The 18634-nt window shown below is 40.3% G+C and overlaps 1 protein-coding gene across 1 annotated transcript; it reads right to left on the bottom strand.

The window, feature by feature from the left end:
• Positions 1-17030: 17030 nt before the first annotated feature.
• LOC105713363 (cyclin-dependent kinase 4) lies at positions 17031-18290 on the bottom strand. Its single transcript, XM_064364604.1, has one exon. It carries the CDS (start codon positions 18197-18199, stop codon positions 17291-17293), a length of 909 nt encoding a protein of 302 aa, XP_064220674.1. The 5' UTR covers positions 18200-18290; the 3' UTR covers positions 17031-17290.
• Positions 18291-18634: the final 344 nt, after the last annotated feature.

Here is an 18634-nt window from a genome sequence, read left to right as displayed (position 1 = left end):
TCTATTCACTTATTGAAGGACATCTTGGTTGCCTCCAAATTTTGACAATTACAAGTAAGGTAGCCATAAACATCCGTGATAGTTTTTGTACAGACATGTTTTCAACTCAATTGGGCAAATACCAAGAAGTGTGATTGTTGGATTGTATGGTAAGAGTATGTTTAGTTTTGTTAGAATCTGCCGAATTGTCTTCCAACTTGGCTGTACCATTTTGCATTCCCACCAGCAATGAATGGAGCTCCTACTGCACCACATCCTTGCCAGCACTTGATGTTGCCAGTCTTTTGGATTTTGGCCATTCTAATAGCTATTGTATTTCCTTGTTAAAACTTGCAATTCCCGAATGACATATAATATTGAGCATCTTTTCATATGTTTATTTACCATTTGTATATCTTTTTTTGGTGAGATGTCTGTATAGGTTTTTTTTTTTTTTTGGCTCACTTTTTTTTTTTTTTTTTAAACCATCATTCTCAATGAGCCACTTGATGCTTATTTTAAAATCAGGTTCTAAAAAATTATTGTTGTTGAGTTTTAAGAGTTCTTTATATATTTGGGATAGAAGTCTTTTCAGGTTTGTCCTTCTTTTCTTTGTTATTTATTTATTTATATTTTGAGACAAGGTCTCACTCTGTTGCTCAGGCTAGAGAGTAGTGGTGCAGTCACAGCTCACTTCAGCCTCAACCTCCTGGGCTCAAGCGATTCTCCCACCTCAGCTTCCCAAAGTGTTGGAATTACAGATATGAGCCACGGTGCCTGGCCATATTAATCTTTTGCAAACATTTTCTTCCAGTCTGTGGCTTGTCTTCTAATTTTTGAGAGTGTCTTTCACAGATCATTTAAAGTTTTAAAGTTTGTCATTTTAATAAAGTCTAGCTTATCAATGATTTCTTTCATTGATCATACCTTTGATGCTGTGTTTAAAAAGTCATTGCCAGCTAAGTACGGTGGATAACACCTGTAATCTCAGCACTTTGGGGAGCTAAGGTAGGAGGACTACTTAAGACCAGGAGTTCAAGACCAGCCTGGGCAACATAGGGAAACCCTGTCTCTACAAAACACAAAAAATTAGCCAGGCATATGGCATATGCCTGTGGTTCCAGCTACTTAGGAGGTGAGGTAGGAGGATCACTTGACCTTGGGGGGTCAAGGGTGCAGTCAGCTGTGATTATTCCACTGCACTCTAGCCTGTCTCAATAAGTAAATAAATAAAAATCATTGTCATACTCAAGGTCACTGACATGGTTTGGCTGTGTCCTCATCCAAAATCTCATCTTGAATTGTAACCTTAACCCCCATAATCCCCATGTGTCAAGGGAGAGACAAGTTGGAGGTAATTGAATCACAGGGGCAGTTTCTCCCATGCTATTCTTATGATAGTGAGCAAGTTCTCATGAGATCTGATGGTTTTCTAAATGTGTGGTAGTTCCTCCTGTGTTCATTCTCCTTCCTGCTGCCTTGTGAAGAAGGTGCCTTGCTTTCTCTTTGCCTACTGTCATGATTGAAGGTTTTCTGAGGCCTCCCCGGTCATGTTGAACTGTGAGTCAATTACACTTCTTTCCCAGTCTAGGGCAATATAGCAGTGTAAAAATGGACTAATACAGTCATCTAGATTTTTTTCCTATGCTACCTCTCGGGAGTTTTATAGTTTTGCATTTTACATTTAGATTTACAATCCATTCTGAGTTAATTTTTATGAATGGTGTAAAGCCTATGTCTAGATTTATGTTTTTGAATGTGGATGTCTAGTTGTTCCAGCACTATTTGTTGAAACAACTATATATTTTCTCCATCATATTGCCTTTGTTCCTTGACTATATTTACATGGGTTTATTTCTAGGCTCTCTATTTGATTCCATTGGCTTATTTGTCTATTCTCTCACTAATACCACACTGTCCTGATTATTGTAGCTTTATAGTCTTGAAGGTGGGTAGTGTAAGTACTCTAACTTTGTTCTTTTTCTTCAATATTGTGTAGGCTGCTCTAGGTCTTGACGTCTGTGTATAAACTTCAGAATCACTTTTTTGACATCCACAAAATATTATAATGCCTTAATTGAGACTACATATCCCAGTCAAAAGTTGGGAAGACCTGACATCTTGGCAATATTGAGTTTTGCTAACCATGGACTTGGAATATCCCTCTATTTATTTAGTTCTTATTTGATTTCTCCCATCACTGTTTTGTAGTTTTCCTCATACAACTCTTGTGCATAGTTTGTTAGATTTACACCTAAGTATTTCATTTCTTAGCTGTTAATTCAAATGGTATTTGTGTTTAATTTCAAATTCCACTTGTTCATTGCTGATACATAGGAAAGAAGTTGACTTTTCTGTATTTATCTTATATCCTGCAACCTTGCTATAATCATTAATTAGTTACAGGATTTTTTTTTTTTTAATGATGATTTTGGCTTTTGTTTTTGTTTTTTTCTTTTTTTTTGAGATGGAGTCTTGCTTTGTCACCCTAGCTGGAGTGCAGTGGTGTGATCTTGGCTCACTGCAACCTCTGCCTCTAGTGTTCAAGTGATTCTCCTGCCTCAGCCTCCCAAGTAGCTGGGATTACAGGCTCGTGCCACCATGCTTGGCTAATTTTTGTATTTTTAGTAGAGACGAGGTTTCACCATATTGGTGAGGCTTTTCTTGAACTCCTGACCTTGTGATCTGCCCAGCTTGGCTTCCCAAAGTGCTGGGAATACAAGTGTGTGCCACTGTGCCTGGCCTGGATTTTCTATGTATAACATGATCATGTTATCCACAAACACAGCTTTATTTCTTCTTCCCAATCTGTACACATTTTATCTCCTTTTCTTGTCTTATTGCATTAGCTCAAACTTCTAGTCCAATGTTGAAAAGCAGTGAGGAGGCTGGGTCAGTGGCTCATGGCTGTAATCCCAGCACTTTGGGAAGTTGAGGGGGGTGGATCATCTAATGTTGGGAGTTTGAGACCAGCCTGGCCAACATAGTGAAACCCCGTCTCTACTAAAAATGCAAAACTTAGCCAGGTGTTGGAACATGTGCCTGTAACCCCAGCTACTTGTGAGGCTGAGGCAGGAGAATTTCTTGAATCCAGGAGGTGAAGGCTTCAGTAAGCTGAGATTGTACCACTGCACTCCAGCCTAGTGATAGAGCAAGACTCTGTCTAAAGAAAAAAGAAAAGAAAAGAAAAGAAAATCAGTGAAGAGTGATGAGAGAGGACATTTCTTCCCTTGATCCTGATTTTAGTGGAAAAGCTTTGAATTTCTCACCACTAAGTAATATTAGTTGTAAGTTTTTTGTAGATATTCTGTTTTTTTTTTTTTTTGAGACAGGGTCTACACTGTCACCCAGACTGGAGTGCAGTGACATAATCTTGGCTCACTACAACCTCTGCCTCCAAGATTCAAGCAATTCTCATGCCTTAGCCTCCTGAGTAGCTGGGATTACAGGTGCATGCTACTGTGCCTGGCTAATTTTTGTATTTTTGGTAGAGACGGAGTTTCACCATGTTGGCCAGGCTGGTTTCAAACTCCTGACCTCAACTGATCCACTTGCCTCGCCCTACCAAAGTGCTGGAATTACAGGCATGAGCCACCATACCCAGCCAATATTCTTTATCAACTTGAGGAAGTTAACCCCCATTTCAAGCTTTTTTCTTTTTTTTAAATCAAAAATAGGTGTTGGATTTTGTCAAATGCTTTCTCTGCATCTATTGATATGATCATTAGATTTTTGTTCTTTAGCCTATTGATATCAATTCAAAATTGATTTGAAAATCAATTATACTAATTATATTAATTGATTTTCAAATGTTGAACAAAGCTTATATACCTGGGATAAATCCCACTTGGTTGTGGTGATCATTTTTCTTTTTCTTTCCTCTTCTTTTTTTTTTTTAGTCTCTTTCCTGGGTATAATTTTTTTGATACATTGTTGTATTCAACTTGTCCATATAAGTTGATTTTTGCATCTATGTTCACAAGTGATATTGGTCTATAGTTTTCTTGGCTTGTAATATATTTGGTTTAGAATATTAGGGCAATGTTGTCCTCAGAGAATGAGTTAAAAGGATTCCCTCTGCTTCTATCTTCTGAAAGACATTGTAGAAAATGGATAACATATCTTCCTTAAATGTTTGATAGGATTCATGAGTGAACTTATCTAGGCCTGGTGCTTTCTGTTCTGAAAGGTTATTAATTATTGATTCAATTTCTTTAATAGATATAGGCCTAATCGGATTATCTATTTTTGATACATTGCCTATTCAGTTTTGGCAATTATAGCTTTCAAGGAATTAGTCATTCTTCTAGGTTATAAAATTTGTGAACATAAAGTTGTTCATAGAATTCTTTGGTTACATTTTTAATATCCAAGGGATCTGTATGTCTCCTCTTTCATTCCTGAAATTAGTAATTTGTTCCTTCTCTTTTTTTTTTCTTAGTCTGGTTAGAAGCTTATTGATTTTATTGATCCTTTCAAAGAACTAGCTTTTGGATTAACTGATATTATTTCCTGATTTCAACGTCTATTTATGCTTCAACTTTATTATTTATTTTCTTCTGCTTACTTTGAGTTTAATTTGTTCTTCTTTTTCTAGTTTCCCAAAGTGGAATTGTAGATTGTTGATTTTATTATTTATTTATTTATTTGAGACAGAGCCTTACTCTGTCACCTAGGCTGGAGTGCAGTGCTGCAATCTTGGCTCACTGCAACCTCCATCTCCAGGGTTCAAGCGATTCTCCTACCTCAGACTACCAAGTAGCTGGAATTCCAAGTGTGTGCCACCACACCCAGCTGATTTTTTTATTTTTAGTAGAGATGGGGTTTTACCATGTTGGCCAGGCTGGTCTTGAACTCCTGATCTCAGGTGATCCACCTTGGCCTCCCAAAGTGCTGGGATTACAGGTGTCAGCCACCGTGCCTGGCTGATTGTTAATTTTAGATTTTCATTCTTGTTTTTGTTTTTTTTCGTTGGGGTCTTGCTCTGTCATCCGGGCTGTACTGTAGTCATTAATCATGGCTCACTGCAGCCTTGACCTTCCAGGCTCAATCGATCCTCCCATCTCAGCCTCCCAAGAAGCTGGTACTGCAGGTGTGCAGCACCAGAGCCAGCTAATTTTTTTGTATTTTCAGTAGAGATAGGATTTTGCCACAGTGCCCAGGCTGTTATCAAATTCCTGGGCTCAAGTGATCCACCTGCCTTGGCCTCTCAAAGTGCTGGGAAGCACTGCATCAAGCCTATTCTTTTATTACATATACATTCAACTCTATAGATTTCTCTCTAAGTATACTATGTATTAGTCTGCTTTCACACTGCTGATAAAGACATACCCAAGACTGGGAAGAAAAAGAGGACTTACAGTTCCACATGGCTGTAGAGAACTCAGAATCATGGCGGAAGGTGAAAGGCACTTCTTACATGGTGGCAGCAAGAGAAAAATGAGGAAGAAGCAAACATAGAAACCCCTTATAAATCCATCAGGTCTCGTGAGACTTATTCACTATCATGAGAATAAAATGGGAAAGACCAGCTCCAGTGATTCAATTATCTCCCCCTGGGTCCCTCCCACAAGATGTGGGAATTCTGGGAGATAAAATTCAAGTTGAGATTTGGGTGAGGACACAGCCAAACCATAGCATTCTGCCTCTGGCTCCTCCAAATCTCATGTCTTCACATTTCAAAACCAATTATGCCTTCCTAACAGTCCCCTAAAGTCTTAACTCATTTTCATTTCAGCATTAACCCCAAAGTCCACAGTCCAAAGTCTCATCTGAGACAAGGCAAGTCCCTTCTGCCTCTGAGCCTGTAAAATCAAAATCAAGCCAGTTACTTCCTAGATACAATGGGGGTCCAGATATTGGGTAAATATAGCCATTCCAAATGGGAGAAATTGGCCAAAACAAGGGGGTTACAGAATCCATGCAAGTACAAAATCCAGTGGGGCAGTGAAATCTTAAAGCTTCAAAATGATCTCCTTTGACTCTGGGTCTCACAGCCAGGTCATGCTGATGCAAAAAGTAGGTTTGCATGGTCTTGGGCAGCTCTGACCCTGTGGCCTTGCAGGGTATAGCCTCCCTCCCAGCTGCTTTCATGGGCTGGCATTGAGTGTCTGTAGCTTTTCCAGGTGCACAGTGCAAGCTGTCAGTGGATCTACTATTCTGGGGTCTGGAGGATGGTGGCCCTCTTCTCATAGCTCCACTAGGCATGCCCCAGTAGGGACTCTGTGGGGGCTCCAACCCTACATTTCCCTTCTGCATTGTCTTAGAGGTTCTCCATGAGGGCCCCACCCCTGCAGCAAACTTTTGCCTGGGCATCCAGGTGTCTCCATACATCTTCTGAAATCTAGGTGGAGGTTCCCAAACCTCAATTCTTGATTTTTGTGCACTGGGAGGCTCAACACCATGTGGAAGTTGCCAAATCTTGGGGCTTGCACTCTCTGAAGCCACAGCCTGAGCTGTATATTGGCCTGTTTTGGCCATGGTCGGAGTGGCTGGGACACAGGGCACCAAGTCTCTAGGCTGCACACAGCACAAAGACCCTGGGCCTGGCCCAGGAAACAGTTTTTTCCTCCTGGGCCTCAAGGCCTGTGATTGGAGGAGCTGCTATGAAGGTCTCTGACATGTCCTGGAGACATTTTCCCTATGGTCTTGGGGATTAACATTAGGCTTTTTGCTACTTATGCTAATTTCTGCAGCTGACTTGAATTTCTCCCCAGAAAATGGGTTTTTCTTTTCTATCTCATACCCAGGCTGAAAATTTTCCAAACTTTTATGCTCTGCTTCCTTTATAAAACTGAATGCCTTTAATATCACCCAAGCTACCTCTAGAATGCTTTGCTGCTTAGAATTTTTTTTCCTCCAGCTACCCTAAATCATCTCTCTCGAGTTCAAAGTTCCACAAATCTCTAGAGAAGGGGCAAAATGCTGCCAGTCTCTTTGCTAAAACAGAACAAGAATCACCTTTGCTCCAGTTCCCAACAAGTTCCTCATCTCCATCTGAGACCATCTCAGCCTGAACCTTATTGTCCATATCGCTATCAGCATTCTGGGGAAAGCAATTCAGCAAGTCTCTAGGAAGTTCCAAATTTTCCCAACATTTTTTGCTTTCTGCACATCGCTAGCCAGTTTTTCCAACACCTGAGCCCTCCTAACGGTTCCAACCTCTGCCTGTTACCCAGTTCCAAAGTCACTTGCACATTTTCAGGTATTTTTTCAGCAACGTCCCCCTCTACTGGTACCAATTTACTGTATTAGTCTGTTTTTATGCTGCTGATGAAGAAATACCTGAGACTGGGGAGAAAAAGAGGTTTAGTTGGACTTACAGTTCCACATGCCTGGGGAGGCCTCAGAATCATGGTGGGAGGTGAAAGCCATGTCTTACATGGCGGTGGCAAGGGAAAAATGAGGAAGAAGCAAAAGCGGAAACCCCTGATAAACCCATCAGATCTTACAAGACTTATTCACTATCACAGAATGGCATGGGAAAGACCAGCCCCCATGATTCAATTACCTCCCCCTGGCTCCCTCTCACTATATGTGAGAATTCTTGGAGATACAATTACAGTAGAGATCTTGGTGGGGACACAACCAAACCATATCATATGGCTTTCACTGTATCCCATGTTTTGATACATTGTATTATCATTTTCATTTAGTTTGAAATATTTTAAAATTTTCTTCAAATTTCTTCTTTGACTTCTGTTACTTAGAAGTATGTTGTTTAATGTCCAAGTATTTGGGGACTTTCCAGCTATCTTTCTGTTAATGATTTCTAGTTTGATTCCACTATGGTTTTAATCATTATATATTGCTTAATTTATTTAAAACTTATTAATGTGCGTTTTATGGCCCCAAATGTGATCTATATTAGTGAATGTTTCTTGTGAGCTTAAGAAAAATGTGTGTTCTGCTGCTGTTGAATGAAATACTCTGTAGATGTTAATGATAACCAGTTGATTAATGGTACTATTTAAGTATGTTCTTTCTAATTTTCTGCCTGCTAGAACTGTCTGTTTCTGAATGAGGGGTGTTGAAGTCTCCAAATATAGTTGTGGATTCATCTATTTTTCCTTGCTGTTGTATCAGTCTTTGCCTCATGTATTTTGCCATTCTTTTGTTAGGTGAATACACATTAACAATTGTTATGTCTTCTTGGAGAATTGACCCTTTTATATAATGCCCCTTTTTATCTCTGACAATTTTCCTTGCTCTGGAGACTGCTGTTTGAAATTAAAATAGCTACTCTAGCTTTCTTTTGATTAGTGTTAGTATGGTATGTCGCTCTCGATTCCTTTACTTTTACTCTCTATGTGTCTTCATATTTAAGGTGGGCTTCTTTTAGCCAACATATAGTTTTGTTTTTTTGCTCCACCAGGACAATTTCTGTCTTTTATTTAGTGTATTTACACTATTAATATTTACAGTGATTATTAATATAGTTGTATTAATATCTACCATATTTGTTACTGTTTTCTGTTTGTTGCTGTTTTCCTTGGTTTCTATTTTTGTCTTCTACTCTCTTCTGCCTTTTTGGTTTTAAAAAATTCACCATTTTATATGATCATATTATTTCCTTTTCTCTCCTTTTAAAAAAAGTATCAATTATACTACTTACTTTAAAGAAATGGTTTCCAGGCTGGTGCAGTGGCTCACATCTGTAATCCCAGAACTTTGGGAGGCTGAGGTGGGTGGATCACCTGAGGTCAGTTCATGACCAGCCTGGCCAACATAGCAAAACCCCATCTCTACTAAAAATACAAAAATTAGCTGGTGTTGTGGCAGATGCCTTTTTGGCAGCCATTCAACAAGTGTCTAGGACTACTACCCAGCTACTCAGGTGGCTGATGCAGGAATCTCTTTAACCTGGAAGGTGGAGGTTGCAGTTAGTTGAGATTGTGCCACTGCACTCCATCCTGAGTGACGGTGAGACTCCATCTCAAAAAAAAGTGGTTTCCCTACAGTTTGCCATGTACATTTACCACTAATTCAAGTTCACTTTCAAATAATACTATGCTAATTTATGGGTAATGTAAGCAGCTTTATAATATCAAAATAATCCTAACTCCTCTCTCCTGTCCCTTGTATCATTTCTACCATTCATTTTACTTATATATAAGCTATAATCATCTAATATAGATGCTCCTTAATTTGTGATGGGATTATGACAAGATAAACTCACTGAAATTTGAAAATATTATGTGTCAAAATGTATTGAATAACACCTAACCTGCTGAACATTATAGCTTAGCCTACCCTACCTTGAATGTGCTCAAAACACTTACATTAGCCTACAGTTAGACTGAATCATCTAACACAAAGCCTATTTTATAATAAAGTGTTGAAAATCTTATGTAATTTATTGAATACTAAACTGAAAGTAAAAAATTGAATGGCTATATGGGTACTTGAAATACAGTTGCTACTGAATACATATTGCTTTTGCACCACCAAAAAGTTAAAAAAATCATAAGTTGAATCATCATAAATTGGGGACTGTTTGTATATCGTTATTATTTTGAACAAACTGTTACCTATTAGATCAATTAAGAATGAAAGTTTATATTTTACCTTCACTTATTCCTTCTGATCTTCTTCTTTTTTTTTTTTAGCATACATTGTGGTTTGAATGTGTCCCACAAAGCTCATGTAATGGAAAGTTAATACAATAACTCAATAAATGTGTTCATTATAATATCCAATAATCCAATAAATTTCTGTTGATTATAAATTTCCCACTTTGTAGTATTCTGTTCTAGCAGCACAAAATGGTTGAAGACAACACAGATCCAAGTTTCTGACAGATACATTTTTCTTTATCTTAGATTCTATATGAGTGTCTTATATTTTTAAATCTTTTCTTTTGTCTTTAACATGATATACTTAGGTGTAGCATTTTTTTTTCTTTTTGTATTTATTCTACTTGGTGTTCTCTGAACATCCTGGATCTGTGGTTTGATGTCTGACATTAATTTGGGGAAATTATCAGTCATTAGTGCATCTAATATTGGCTCTTTTCCTTTCTTTCTTCTCCTTCCGGTATTCCCCTTACATGTATTGATCCTCACAAAAGTCTATGACTGGGCCTCCACTGAAGCAATTTGTCAGTTACTGTTTAGGTTTTTCTACCCTATTACTGGTTCACTTGAAGGTTTCTGCTCATGGGTTTCTGTTCTGGTAAGTTGTGAATCTCTGTATTCGTCTGGAACTTCAAGTGGCAGCAATTCGCCCTATGATAACACTTCTCTGATGGATATACAAAGAATTTTTGACTTTACAGTTTGGCCAGTTTGTTACTTGTTGTTAGGATAGAGTGGCAACTTCCAAGGTCCTTATGTGGTGGACCCGAAACTGGAGGGCCATACAAATATATTTTGTGATTATTATTTCTTTCTTTTTAAATATATATATATATATATATATATATATATATATATATATATATATTTTATTGCATTTTAGGTTTTGGGGTATATATAAAGAAAATGCAAGATTGTTGGATAGGTACATACATGGCAATGTGGTTTGCTGCCTTCCTCCCCATCACCTATATCTGGCATTTCTCCCCATGTTATCCCTCCCCAACTCCCCACCTCCCACTGTTCCTCCCCTAGTTCCCCCTGACAGACCCCAGTGTGTGATGCTCCCCTCTCGTGTCCATGTGTTCTCATTGTTCAACACCTGCCTATGAGTGACAACATGCAATGTTTGATTTTCTGTTCTTGTGTCAGTTTGCTGAGAATGATGGTTTCCAGGTTCATCCATGTCCCTACAAAGGACACGAACTCATCGTTTTTTATGGCTGCATAGTATTCTATGGTGTATATGTGCCACATTTTCTCTGTCCAGTCTATCATTGATGGGCATTTGGGTTGGTTCCAAGTCTTTGCTATTGTAAACACTGCTGCAACGAACATTCATGTGCATGTGTCCTTATAATAGAATGATTTATAATCCTTTGGATATATACCCAGTAGTGGGATTGCTGGGTCAAATGGAATTTCTATTTCTAAGTCCTTGAGGAATTGCCACACTGTCTTCCACAATGGTTGAACTAATTTACACTCCCACCAACAGTGTAAAAGTGTTCCTATTTCTCCATATCCTCTCCAGCATCTGTTGTCTCCAGATTTTTTAATGATCGCCATTCTAACTGGTGTGAGATGGTATCTCAATGTAGTTTTGACTTGCATTTCTCTAATGACCAGTGATGATGAGCATTTTTTCATGTTTGTTGGCTTCATATATGTCTTCTTTTGTAAAGTGTCTGTTCCTATCCTTTGCCCACTTTTGAATGGCCTTGTTTCTTGTAAATCTTTTTTAGTTCTTTGTAGATTCTGGATATTAGCCCTTTGTCAGATGGGTAGATTGCAAAATTTTCTTCCCATTCTGTTGGTTGCCGATTCACTTTAATGATTGTTTCTTTTGCTGTGCAGAAGCTCTGGAGTTTGATTAGGTCCCATTTGTCTATTTTGGCTTTTGTTGCCAATGCTTTTGGTGTTTTAGTCATGAAGTCCTTGCCTATGCCTATGTCCTGAATGGTTTTGCCTAGGTTTTCTTCTAAGGTTTTTATGGTGTTAGGTCTTATGTTTAAGTCTTTAATCCATCTGGAGTTAATTTTAGTGTAAGGTGTCAGGAAGGGGTTCAGTTTCTGCTTTCTGCACATTGCTAGCCAGTTTTTCCAACACCATTTATTAAACAGGGACTCCTTTCCCCATTGCTTGTTTTTGTGAGGTTTGTCAAAGATCAGATGGTTGTAGATGTGTGGCGTTGCCTCCAAGGCCTCTGTTCTGTTCCATTGGTCTGTATCTCTGTTTTGGTACCAGTATCATGCTGTTTTGATTACTGTAGACTTGTAGTATAGTTTGAAGTCAGGTAGTGTGATGCCTCCAGCTTTGTTCTCTTTGCTTAGAATTGACTTGGCTATGTGGGCTCTCTTTTGGTTCCATGTGAAGTTTAAGGTGCTTTTTTCCAGTTCTGTGAAGAAGGTCAATGGTAGCTTGATGGGGATAGCATTGAATCTATAAATTACTTTGGGCAGTATGGCCATTTTCATAATATTGATTCTTTCTAACCATGAGCATGGAATGTTTCTCCATCTGTTTGTGTCCTCTCTTATTTCCTTGAGCAGTGGTTTGTAGTTCTCCTTGAAGAGGTCCTTTACATCCTTTGTTAGTTGTATTCCTAGGTATTTTATTTTCTTTGTAGCAATTGTGAATGGGAGTTGGCTCATGATTTGGCTCTCTGTTAGTCTGTTATTGGATTTTGTATCCTGAGACTTTGCTGAAGTTGCTTATCAGTTGAAGGAGATTTTGGGCTGAGATGATAGGGTCTTCTAAATATACAATCATGTCATCTGCAAATAGAGACAATTTGACTTCCTCCTTTCCTAATTGAATACCCTTTATTTTTTTTCCTTGCTTAATTGCTCTGGCTAGAACTTCCAATACTATATTGAATAGGAGTGGTGAGAGAGGGCATCCTTGTCTAGTGCCAGATTTCAAAGGGAATGCTTCCAGTTTTTGCCCATTCAGTATGATATTGGCTGTAGGTTTGTTGTAAATAGCTTTAATTAATTGTTTTGAGATATGTTCCTTTGATACCTAGTTTGTTGAGAATTTTTAGCATAAAGCACTGCTGAATTTTGTCAAAGGCCTTCTCTGCATGTATTGAGATAATCATGTGGTTTTTGTCTTTGGTTCTGTTTATGTGGTGGATTAAATTTATAGACTTGTGTATGTTGAATCAGACTTGCACCCCTGAGATGAAGCCTACTTGATCATGATGGATAAGCTTTTTGATATGCTGTTGCAATCGGTATGCCAGTATTTTATTGAAAACTTTTGCATCTATGTTCATCATGGATATTGGCCTCAAGTTTTCTTTTTTTGTTGGTTCTCTGTCGGATTTTGGTATCAGGATGATGTTGGTCTCATGAAATGATTTGGGATGGATTCCCTCTTTTTGTATTGTTTGTAATAGTTTCAGAAGGAACATTACCAGCTCCTCTTTGTATGTTTGGTAGAATTCAGCTGTGAACCTGTCTGGACCTGGACTTTTTTTGGTTGGTAAGCTATTAATTGCAGCCTCAACTTCAGCCCTTGTTTTTGGTCTATTCAGGGTTTCAAATTCTTTCTGGTTTAGGCTTGGGAGGGTGCAAGTGTCCAGATATTTATCCATTTCTTCCAGGTTTACTGGTTTATGTGCATAGAGTTGTTTGTAGTAATCTCTGATGGTAGTTTTTATTTCTGTGGAATCAGTAGTGATATCCCCTTTATTGTTTTTTATTGCATCTATTTGATTCTTCTCACTTTTGTTTTTTATTAATCTAGCTAGTGGTCCATTTTGTTGATCTTTTCAAAAACTCAGCTCCTGGATTTATTGATTTTTTGAAGGTTTTTTTGTGTCTCTATCTCCTTCAGTTATGCTCTGATCTTAGTTATTTCTTGTCTTCTGCTAGCCTTTGAATTTTTTTTTTTTTTTGATCTTGCTCCTCTAGCTCTTTCAATTTTGATGACAGGGTGTCGAATTTAGTTCTTTCCTTGCTTCTCATGTGGGCATTTATTGCTATAAATTTTCCTCTAGACACTGCTTTAAATGTGTCCCAGAGATTCTGGTACATTGTTTCTTCGTTCTCACTGGATTCAAAGAACTTTTTTTTTTTTTTTTTTTTGAGACAGAGTCTTGCTCTGTTGCCAAGTGCCAGGCTGGAGTGCAGTGGCATGATCTCAGCTCACTGCAACCTCCAACTCCCGGGTTCAAGCAATTCTCCTGCCTCAGCCACCTGAGTAGCTGGGACCACAGGTGTGTGCCACCATGCCCAGCTAATTTTTGTATTTTTTAGTAGAGACGGGGTTTCACCATGGTCTTGATCTCTTGACCTCGTGATCTCGTGATCCGCCTGCCTCAGCCTCCCAAAGTGCTGGCATTACAGGCATGAGCCACCGTGCCTGGCCTCAAATAACATCTTTATTTCTGCCTTCAATTCATTGTTTATCCAGTCGACATTCTAAAGCTCGTTTCAGTTTCCATGACATGGTGCTGTTCTGAGTTAATTTCTTAATTCTGAGTTCTAATTTGATGCCTGTGGTCTGAGAGACTGTTTGTTATGATTTCTGTTCTTTTGCATTTGCTGAGGAGTGATTTACTTCCAATTATGTGGTCAATTTTAGAGTAGGTGCAGTGTGGTGCTGGGAAGAATGTATATTCTGTGGATTTGGGGTGGAGATTTCTATAGATGTCTATTAGGTCCACTTGGTCCAGATCTGAGTTCAAGTCCTGGATATCCTTGTTAATTTTCTGTCTCATTGATCTGTCTAATATTGACTGTGGAGTGTTAAAGTCTCCCCCTATTATTGTATGGGAGTCTAAGTCTCTTTGTAGGTCATTAAGAAGTTGCTTTATGTATCTGGGGTCTCCCATAATCAGTGTGTATATATTTAGGATCATTAGCTCTTCTTGATGCCTTGATCCTTTTACCATTATGTAATACCCTTCTTTGTCTCTTTTGATATCTGTGGTTTAAAGTCCATTTTATCAAGAGACTGGGATTGCAACTCCTGCTTTTTTTTGCTCTCCATTTCTTTGATAAATCTTCCTCCATCCATTTATTTTTAATTTATATGTGTCCTTGCATGTGAGATGGGTTTCCTGAATACAGCACACTGATGGGTCTTGACTTTTTATCTAATTTGCCACTCTGTGTCTTTTGATTGGGGCATTTAGTCCATTTACATTTAAGGTTAATATTGTTATGTGTGAATTTGATCCTGCCATTTTGATGCTAGCTGGCTGTTTTGACTGTTAGTTGATGCATTTTCTTCATTGTGTTGATGGTCTTTACCATTTGGTACATTTTTGGAGTGGCTGGTACTGGTTGTTCCTTTCCTTGTTTAGTGCTTCTTTCAGGAGATCTTATAAGGCAGGCCTGGTGGTGATGAAATCTCTCAGCAACTGCTTATCTGTAAAGGATTTTATTTCTCCTTTGCTTATGAAGCTTAGTTTGGCTGGATATGAAATTCTGGGTTGAAAGTTCTTTTCTTTAAGGATGTTGAATATTGGCCCCCACTCTCTTCTGGCTTGTAGGCTTTCTGCTGAGAGATCCACTGTGAATCTGATGGGCTTCCCTTTGTGGGTAACCTGATCTTTCTCTCTGGCTGCGCTTACCATTTTTTCCTTCATTTCAACCCTGGTGAATCTGATGATTATGTGCCTTGGGGTTGCTCTTCTTGAAGAATATCTTTGTGGTGTTCTCTGTATTTCCTGGACTTGAATGGTGGCCTGCCTTGCTAGTTTGGGGAAGTTCTCCTGGATAATATCCTGAAGAGTGTTGTCCAGCTTGGATTCATTCTCTCCATCACATTCAGGTACACTTACCAAACATAGATTAGGTCTTTTCACATAATCTCATATTTCTTGGAGGCTTTTTTCATTTCTTTTCACTATTTTTTCTCTATTCTTGCCTTCTCATTTTATTTCATTGAGTTGATCTTCAATCTCTGATATCCTTTCTTCTGCTTGGTCGATTCAGCTACTGAAACTTGTGTATGCTTTGCAAAGTTCTCATGCTGTGTTTTTCAGCTCCATCAAGTCGTTTATATTCTTCTCTAAGCTGCTTATTCTAGTTAGCATATCACCTAAGCTTTTTTCTAGGCTCTTAGTTTCTTTGCATTGAGTTATCACATGTTCTTTTAGCTCTGAGAAGTTTGTTATTACCCACCTTCTGAAGCCTGTTTTTATCAATTCATCAGATTCATTCTCCATCCATCTTTGATCCCTAGCTGGTGAGGAGTTGTGATCCTTGGAGGAGGAGAGGCATTCTGGTTTTTGGTGTTTTCATCCTTTTTGTGCTGGCTTCTTCCCATGTTAGTGGCTTTATCTACCTGTGGTCTTTGTAGTTGGTGATTTTCGGATGGGGTCTTTGAGTGGACATCCTTTTTGTTGATGTTGAAGCTATTTCTTTCTGTTTCTTAGTTTTCCTTCTAACAGTCAGGCCCCTCTGTTGCAGGACTGCTGGAGGTCCACTCCAGACCCTGCTTGCCTGGGGATCACCCGCGGGGGCTGCAGAACAGTAAGGGTTGCTGCCAGTTTCTTCTGTTATCTTTGTCCCAGAAGGGTACCCGCCAGATGTCAGCCTGAGCTCTCCTTTATGAGGTGTGTCTTTGGGTATACAGGGGTCAGGGAACTGCCTGAGGAGACAGTCTGTCCCTTATAAGAGCTCAAGTGCTGAGCTGAGAGCTTGGTTCTTTTGTACAGAGCTGCTGGGCAGGTACGTTTAAGTCTGCTGCAGTGGAACTCATAACTGCCTCTTTTCCCAGGTGCTCTGACCTAGGAAGGTTGGCTTTATTTATAAGTTCCTGTCGTACTGCTGCCTTTTTTCAGAGATACCCTGCCCCACATGGAGTAGTCTAGTCACAGTCTGCCAGCAGAGGTGTTGCTGAGCTGCTGCAGGCTCTGCCCAGCTGCTGTGTGAACTGCCTTGGTATTGGTGGACTGCCTTGATAGTGGCAGACGCCCTTCCCCACACTGAGCTGTACCATCCCTGGTCCAGCTGCGCTTGCTGCGGAACTCTCAATCCAGAACATTTTGCTTGTTTTGTGGAGGTGGTACCTGCCGAGCCAGATCACCTGGCTCCCTGTCTCAGCCCCCTCCCTTTCAGTTGAATGGGCAGCTCTGTCTCCCAGGCATTCCAGGCGCCACTTGAAACGGCTCCCTAGATTTGTGTGAGTTTCTGTGCGCCAACCCATGGCACCAGCTGTGCTGAAAATTTGTGGCACTTTTTGGCCCAGGAATCTCCTGGTCTCTGGGCAGTGAAAACTTATTTGGAAATGCTGTTAGCACTCACCCTCTGTGTTGTTCTTGCTGAGAACTACACTCTGGAGCTGTTCCTATTCAGCCATCTTGGATCCTTCCCTGTATCTCCTATATTGGGCTTAAGAAAAATTAGTGGGTTTAGGTGTTTTGAGCCTGTTTCATCCATTATGAAGTTCTGTATCAGGTTTTTACCTAATTTTTTTTTTTTTTTTGACCATTTTTTCTTTGTTTTGTTTTTCCTGTATAAAAAAAGACCCCCAATATAAAGGTAGGGAAAGGGACACAAGGGAACATACCCCTTAGTGTAGAGAAATAGGGGGGCAGAAGGAGAGGCCTCAGAAGGAGAGGTAGGAGGGGAATGTCATTAAGGCAGCAAAGTAATCCCTGTAGAAAGATGGAGGTGGAGCCTCCACAGCCTCAGAGACAAAGGCAGAGACTGCCCTCTCAGTGTCCAGAAGGGAAACGGCAGCTTTTCTTCCTTCCATGGCAGCCACTTCATTGCTCACTCCGGATTACCTTCATCCTTATGTAGATAAGAGTGCTGCAGAGCTCGAAAGGCAGAGATTCGCTTGTGTGGGTTAAAAGTCAGCATTTCCAGCAGCAGATGTGCTCCCAACTCCTCCATCTCAGGTACCACCGACTGCACTGGGCGGGGCCCTCTGGGGTGAAAGGCTCCACGGGGCAGAGATACATCTCGAGGCCAGTCATCCTCTGGAGGCAGTCCAATCAGGTCAAAGATTTTGCCCAACTGGTCAGCTTCAGAGTTTCCGCAGAAGAGAGGCTTTCGACGAAACATCTCAGCAAAGATACAGCCAACACTCCACATGTCCACAGGTGTTGCATATGTGGACTGCAGAAGAACTTCAGGAGCTCGGTACCAGAGTGTAACAACCACGGGTGTAAGTGCCATCTGGTAGCTGTAGATTCTGGCCAGGCCAAAGTCAGCCAGCTTGACTGTTCCACCACTTGTCACCAGAATGTTCTCTGGCTTCAGATCTCGGTGAACGATGCAATTGGCATGAAGAAAATCTAGGCCTCTTAGAAACTGGCGCATCAGATCCTTGATGGTCTCAGCTGGCAAGCCTGGTGGGGGTGCCTTGTCCAGATACGTCCTTAGATCTTGGTCTACATGCTCAAACACCAGGGTTACCTTGATCTCTCGGTCAGTTCGGGATGTGGCACAGACATCCATCAGCCGGACAACGTTGGGATGCTCAAAAGCCTCCAGTCGCCTCAGTAAGGCCACTTCACGAACTGTGCTGACGGGAAGTCCTCCTCCAGCTCCTCCATTGGGGACTCTCACACTCTTGAGGGCCACAAAGTGGCCACTGTGGGGATCACGGGCCTTGTACACTGTCCCATAGGCACCGACACCAATTTCAGCCACTGGCTCATATCGAGAGGTAGCCATTCTCAGATCAAGGGAGACCCTCACGCCAGGCCGGGGTGCTGCGGGGGCGGCCCGTTATCGGGGCCCCGGAGCCGGTTCCTGCGGCCCCATACACCCGAGCTCGGTCCCGGGCAGCTGGACGCAGAGGGCCCGACCATAGACACCCCTAATTTTTTTTTATCAGCTATTGATGATGATTGTCTAGGTCCATTATTTCATTAGGGATTGCACAATGGTGGCATTTTATCACCTCTTCATCATTTATTAGCTAGAATACTTCCATAAAGAAAAATGACTTTTCCCTATCAACTTTCTGGCTCGTTTGAGGTATAGTTTATACAGGAATGTTAGAATAAATGCTTGATTCCTTCTTTTTATGTTTTCCGAGTAATGAGGTGGATCAGTAGTACTTATCAAAGTTGACTAATGAAAAATTTTTCCACCTTTGGTAGTATC

The sequence above is a fragment of the Aotus nancymaae genome, unplaced genomic scaffold (genome assembly GCF_030222135.1).
Source record: "Aotus nancymaae isolate 86718 unplaced genomic scaffold, 86718_ANA_hifiasm-v0.15.2.pri h1tg000006l, whole genome shotgun sequence".
In the NCBI taxonomy this organism is placed as follows: Eukaryota; Metazoa; Chordata; class Mammalia; order Primates; family Aotidae; genus Aotus; species Aotus nancymaae.
Note: the sequence above shows the minus strand (reverse complement) of the source record. Positions and strands in the feature narration are given on the sequence as shown.

Coding starts and splice junctions, on each gene's coding strand:
- LOC105713363 (XM_064364604.1), bottom strand. CDS start 18,199: ATGGCTACCTCTCGATATGAGCCAGTGGCTGAAATTGGTGTCGGTGCC.